General features: G+C 50.3%; 1 protein-coding gene across 1 annotated transcript in view; it reads left to right on the forward strand.

Moving 5' to 3' along the window:
* The first annotated feature begins 3,565 nt into the window (after window positions 1-3,565).
* Window positions 3,566-7,020, forward strand: part of LOC126579110 (acetyl-coenzyme A synthetase) — an 8,696-nt gene continuing 5,241 nt past the window's right edge. Inside the window, exon 1 of the mRNA XM_050242411.1 lies at window positions 3,566-4,650. Coding sequence (XP_050098368.1) covers window positions 4,340-4,650 — 311 coding nt within the window. The 5' untranslated portion in view covers window positions 3,566-4,339. The remainder of the gene's footprint in view (window positions 4,651-7,020) is intronic.

The raw sequence follows: 7,020 nt of genomic DNA on the forward strand, positions 1-7,020 counted from the left end.
GGTAAAAAGCTTACCGAAAATATCTCATTTTAAGCGACTGCAAATGATATATTATTTCAATTTATTAGAATCATTATAAATTGCAAGCTAGTGTCACTCTTGTCTTTGTCTTTTATGATAAGAACAAACCGCAATTGGAATGAAAGAAAAAACAAACGACCTCAATGATTGGGTACGCCAGATAGATTAATCATTTCTTACATTGTGCAAACCGCGGACAATTGAAAATTCATCATAGTATAATGATAGTATTCTCTGTGCTGATCGTAAAAAATATCATCATGTTCCACCAACTTATAATCTGGAGCGTCCGATTGTTTCTTTCAAAGCAACGACAACAGATAAGCATGTTTAAACATATGTTTGTAGATTTGTTTTATTCTTCACAAATACATTACGGTGCTTTTATAAACCACCACAGCCGCAAGATTGAGCTGTGCTCTGGCGCAGCATGCAACTGCTGCCATCCCATTCCAATCCCTCGGAACAGTACTGTGCAGAATCGTCTGAGTGCTTCTGCTGCTCGACTGGCTCTGCTGCCCCAGATCCTGCGAAGCAAAAGAACAACGGGATTATAATACGCTGTAGCATCAAAGCTTTCGGATTGTGTTACCTAAAGTACCAGCAGCAAACATCGCCACAATGAAGAACAACATACTGATCCACTTCATTTCGATCGGTCGGTGGGCGCTTCAGTTCGTTCACGAGAATAACTTGCGCGGCCCTCTATGACACTCCTTTTATACCCCGATGCCCTGTGCGTATGGATCTGCAATTTATGCTAAAGCTCCAGCGTCACGTATCTTCTTGGCCACGTGTCACGGTTGCTGGGTACGATAAGGTGTTGATTGTCTGGTGCATGTTGAACATGTTGTGATGTCCTTGTAACTATGCTGGGAGCAAACCATTTTCAGTGTTCTCATAAACATTGCAATAAGAATAAATTTCTTTAAAAACATTTTGCGAATTTCAACAATGTTTTTTTCTTGATTTCTTTATCTTTTTGTTTCTTAACGTTAATGCATTTCAGGACAATTCATTAGACAATTACGGTGCATTAGCCAACATGCGCAATTCGCTTCTCAGACACGGTAATTTTTTAAACTGCATCCTTGAAATGACATCACCATGCGAATCAGAAGAGGACAGATAAGATTTATACAAAGAACTTGCGACACATGTTTGGTAGTTTTTTTACCCAAACTCATCAAACATTTTTTGTCGTGAATGTCATATTAGAGTGCATCTTTTAAAGAATATGAGAACGGAGTTTGACGACAAAAAGGCACGAAGTCGTCGAGAACATCACTTAGTCAGGGTCAACGGTTAACATCAATGGTGACATGACAGCAGGAGTTCGCGCGAGTATGCCTGCCCATAAAAAATTGATAAACTAAACACATTTCTTTAGTATCCCGCCTATTAACACAGCAATTGGAATTGGTTCCGTTCCTTTCGAAAATATCGCCATTCTTTTTCGCGTTAGCAACAGCGTGCTGCCTACGAAATCGTTTGTTCCGCATTGAGGCCACTTTTGGGAGTGAAACATGACACGCGTTCGATAGTGAAAGTCGCTCGAATGGCACGCGTTAACGTCAGGTACGGCCTCGCTGCTGGCCTCCTGTTTCGCTGCTGCTACCAGAAGTGATACCAGCAATCTCCTGTATGCCGCTCTGACCTCACCAAATGACCGCCACCACTGGATGCTGATCCCGCGGCATAATGTCAGCCACGCGGTGCATGCACATCATCATCATGGTCGATCATCATCATAATCATCACGTCAGAGCGTGGAACGGAACGCATGGGGACACACCTCTCGACTGAAGCGAGATAAGCGGCGTTGGCGATTGCCAAGGTCACCGATCGGCTGGTCAGCTGGGTGGCCGGTGCAATCCACGCCACTTAATCAGGACGCTCGCAACGCTCCATCATCATTCCCATCATCCGCCACAGGTTCGCAACGATCCCACACGATCGCCAACAATACGTCATCCCGCTGCTGAGCGGTTTCGGGACACACGCAAACAGACAAAACGTCGGGCGGTAGCATAGAGGGCCCCGAGAACGCCGTCCAATACCGGCAACACCGGGAGCGCGCCCATTGGTGCAGCATAATCGGACGATACGGCGGACCACGCCGCGCACACTCACGTAGGGTCGGAGCCGCATGCAAAGCGGAACCGGCACCAGACATCGTACCATGCTTGCTGTGCATGGGATGGAGGGAACAACCCTTCCGTGGCAGATTCAAACGGTTGCGGAAGGTTTACGGGCTACATCCATTTCCCTTTTTTGACTTCATTTTAGGTAAGAAAAGGCGCATTATCCTTATCTCACATAATCGATGACTCTAGCTATCAAAAAAAAAAAAAAAAATGGAATATCAATCAACGTCCATTTGCTGAACGCTCAAAGTTCATCGCTTAAAAATGACGAAATCTTTCGTCAGCCCCCGGGTTGCTGAGTTGTCTCTTGTTGGCAGAGAAAGCGTTTTCTTATCACGCACCAGCACCAGTGACAGGTGTGCCAGAGGCGCGTGTCACCAAACAGATCTGTACCCGGTTCACGGTGACGAATCTGGGGCCACCGCTAAGGGTGCTAAGGTCGACCGAAACGCAATTTGACCGAATTTCGACGAAATCCGGCGATGCCGCCGTTGAGTGTTGACAATTGTTTCACGAGCTGTCCGCGCACACGCTCGGGCGAGTGTGTGTTGGTGTCACTAGCAACCCTTTTTGGGGAGTTGGGAGACTTATCGGGAACCACGAAACCGCGTGTCGCGTGAGCATTGCGTCGATGAGTAACGCGAGTGAAACATCCGATCCGAAGCACCGGCGAGTTCGATAGCAGCCCCGTCTGGGCGATATGTCAACAGATAATTATAAACTGCGCGTCTGTTTCGGTAAATTCGATGGATTAGGTTGGAGAAGTAGCAGGCAGAATGTGTTGTTCGATGCGATGATGAATGCATTCAACTGACTGGCATATTATTTAGCGATGCAACCCCTACAATGTTACCGTGGGTCCAATCACGTTACCATTGGCAAATTTGAAACAGTTAAATAAAACGCGATTTCCCCAGCATGCTATAAAACTGAACAACAAGAAAAGGGTGCACATTAATTTGCATTCCCCGGTTCTTCCGTGTTTCGTGTCAAGGGGTGGAAGCGGGAGCGTGTTGCAAGGATTGCAGTTCGGAACAAGAAGTGATCCACTATCTCAAGGTTACTTCAGGTGGGGGGGGGGGGGGGGGGGGGAGAGGTGCACTGGAAAGCGGAATTGCAAAATTGAAAAGATAGAGAGATAAAAGCGCTCGCCGCCGACACCGAAGCGAGAGAGAGAGAGAGAGAAAGAGAGAGATTGTGCGCGAGAACCCTAGCCTCAAAATAAACCAAACAAAGCATGCTGCCACGCGAGATACTACACGCATCATCGTGGTTGCGATTGAAATTGTTTCTTGTGTGTGCGTTGCCCGAGAGGACGGTGTGTGCTCTCGCGCCCTGGCTCGCCCTGGCTTATAACGACTCACCGCCGACCCTAGCAACACTCATTTCGACGAAACGTCCGCCCGAGACGGCGGCATCATCATCGCCGTCATCGCCATTGGCTGCTGGTGCGCTATCGTATGATTCTGTCTGTGGCACGTCGCACAAACCACCCCGTCGATTGTCTTGTGCGCCTCCACCGGATTCTGGTCCGATCGTCCTCATCGACACCATCATCAGTGTGAGATAACGCAATTGTGCGGCCCTTTTTGGAAGCAATCCATCCGACGACGACGACGACGAGAACGATACCACAGCGAAGAGGGTTTCGCGCGAGTTGAGAGATTAGTGTACTCGGAAAAGTGCCGCGCAAGAGAGAGAGAGAAGAGAGCGATTAGTAGTGCAAGGAAGAGAGTGAGTTCGTGTACCACCTGCGCGCGCGGTGAACTATCCGTGGTCGACAAAGTTCTCGCACCGAAGAGTCTTGATTCGGTCGTCGGAGTGACAACGTTTCCCTCCGGAGTAGCAGCAGCAGCAGCAGCAGGAGTAGCACCAGTAAAAGCAGCGGCAAGCAAGGTGTGTTGAGGCGCCTCCATCGTGGCGTCCATCGTGCGTGTGACGGAACAAAAACAACGAAAACATTCATTTTCCACCCAACCCCACCGCGTGTGCGTGTCTGTGCGTGTGTTTCTGGGAAGTGCGTAGTGACCATCGTGTGCGTTATTGGGTGCGCCAGTGCAGTAATAGTGCCGTCGAACCGTAGAGTGTCTGAACATTGAGTTTGGGGTTGGAGTTTGGTGATTTGATACACTTGCTATATCGACTTCGGTCACAGCAGCAGCAGCAGCAGCATGCCTTCGGAACCGCAGATCTTCAATCCGCACCCGGATGTCACGGACAAGGCATACATCAACAGCATGGAGCAGTACCGGGAGTTCTACCAGCAGTCGCTGGACAATCCGGGCCAGTTCTGGGCGAACGTGGCGAAGCAGTTCCACTGGGAGACACCGTACGATCCGAAGAACTTTGTCTCCTACAACTTCGACGTCACCAAGGGGCCGATCTTTGTCAAGTGGATGGAAGGTGCGTCGACCAACATTTGCTACAACTTGCTGGATCGCAACGTGAAGAACGGGCTCGGCGATACCGTGGCTTACTACTGGTAAGGTAACGAAGGAGGACGAAGGGATGGGAACGTAGTGGCCCACTAGATCACAACATCCACTCTGCTCCAGTTGCTGCTCGGGCCTTTTGTGAAAATTATGTAACCAGGAAACGCAAAAGGCTGCTCGTGCCGTGCCTGCATTCCACATAGTTCTATCCTCCACAATTCTGAGAAAGAGAGAGAGAGAGGGGAAGGGAGAGCGAGTGAAATTGAAGTAGCGAAGGAGACAAACAGAGCGATACTCTGATGTTGTGGGGAGAGCACCGATGTGAAAGGCAAGGCGAAAGGAAGAGAAATGCATATCAAAATCCACTTCATGGACCCCCTCGAAGGCTCTCCTCCGGTGGTGGCCGCAAGGATGCGCCAGGGCGCCACTCGGGCCACAGCTGAGAGGACGCCTGGAACGGTCGAAGGTCAAAACGGGAAGCAGGCAGGAGCACGTAGTACGTAGTGGAAGTGGCTGTGGCTTACGTCAATTTATTACATTGATTTTTTGGATTTCCCCGCTAGAACCCAACGCGACGAGCGAGTGGCGTTCGGGTTCTTCACCGAAAATGACCTGCTCACCAGGCTTTTCGGTGGTAGAATCGTACCTACCGTCGCCTCAATTGCCTGCCTCGCCTGCCTGCCGTACACATTAGAACCTTAGTTACGCGTTGGTACCGGACATTCCTCTGCAGCACAGCGACAGTGTAGTGGCAACCTTTTGTGCCTTCTCCCGCGCCCGCTGGTAGTAGTAGGCCCCGCTGCCGTACCAGTGGAAATGAATAATTGAAGGAACGACAACGACGACGACGATGATGGTGTTAATTCAGGTCGATTTAATTCGCCTGCGCCACCGTGGAGGTTAAGCGCACAGCCAATACCTCCGAGTACGCCCAGTACGGTGCGAATCGCGTTTGGTCGGATACCTTTCGATACCTTTTCTTGCCGATAGTACGATGAGCAGCGCACCCGTTGGCCGCACCCGACCTGCAGTTCGGTTTCTAGGGCGCACAACCAAAGCGGCAGCGGCTTGCGATTTGAATCGCCTGCTACGACGAATGGTGCAAAAGTTCAAATCCAACACAGGCACCCGGGGGATTGTGGACGGTGTGGTACCCGTGTCACTATCCGCGACCATCCTTGTAACAGCGCGTTTGACCCGTTTGGTTACGTGAGCATTCCGAGCCATGGTTCTCCCCAAACGAACACCACGACAGGAAGTAGTATCCCAGGCGCCCTTCCATCTTACGCGGATACGTGCGCGAGAAGAGAATGTCTTGCCCCGAATCCAACGGGCACACAATGAAGGACAGAGTGGAGTGGGGCAGAGAGTTTAAATATAGATCTGTTCCGTTTTCCAGAAGGAAGGCTATCAAGCTTCTCGATTGTTGCAGCCAAATCTCCCCTTGACTCTCCTGTCTTGCGTTTGATCGGACCGGAAGGGTGCAGTCTATCAGTCACGAGACACGAGTCACGAGCCAAGGCTGCCCCCGCAGCCAGCGCACCATTCACCAGCGCGTGCAACAGGTGATTGGCGACTGCTGTGCCACGACTACGACTGCTTTTTATTGTTTTAATCTGGAATAAGAATCGTACTAACGGGAAGAGAATGGAGACCTTCGCATGCACCTTTTTTTTAATGTGTCTCGCAGTTATGCTGCACCTAGAATCGCATATCGCTTTGCGAACGGGGCCAGTTACCTCCTGTGGGGCCTGCGTCAATGCCGCGCGTACATTATTCACGTTCCAGCACGCTGCTAACACACGGAGGACAGAAGGCACCGCAGCAGCAGCAGCAGCAGCAGATGATGTGTAAATATTGTATCACACTAAACACACGTTGCCTTCTCCATTTGATCCTCTCCCACGAAGCCTTCCCCTCGACAATCGATCATCGATTCCACGACGTCATTAGTTGGCCAGCTGTGTAGCAACGCTGATCTCGACTCTTCGCGTCTGCAAAGATGCTAACTTCCTAACACTGACTCTCCCTTGTCCGTTGATTCGTTTTGCACGCCGGTAACCAATTTGTGACTTCTGCTCCTCCTTCTCCTCCTTCTCCTCCTTCTCCTTGTTCACCGTTCTGCATGACGGACCCACGCGTTCGTACGTCCCTGTTCGCGTAAGCTTTCGGTTCCGCGTCTGCAGGTGGCATCCGAAATCGAGTCACATTTACGTCACATTCACGCCCGTGGTTCGATTGCCGTTTGACGTTCGATTGGAAGTGCGCGTTGGGTTGAAGTGTGTCCCCTCGCCCCGCTATTGACGCCCCAAAGTGCGTATTTTTCTGTCTCTCAATGGCTCCTTACAAGAAAAAAAATCAACCCGGAGATCTTCTCTAGCCACCGGACATGCTGTGTCACTCAAGCGCACTCGAGAGTT

Source organism: Anopheles aquasalis, chromosome 3, assembly GCF_943734665.1.
Source record: "Anopheles aquasalis chromosome 3, idAnoAquaMG_Q_19, whole genome shotgun sequence".
Lineage (NCBI taxonomy): Eukaryota > Metazoa > Arthropoda > Insecta > Diptera > Culicidae > Anopheles > Anopheles aquasalis.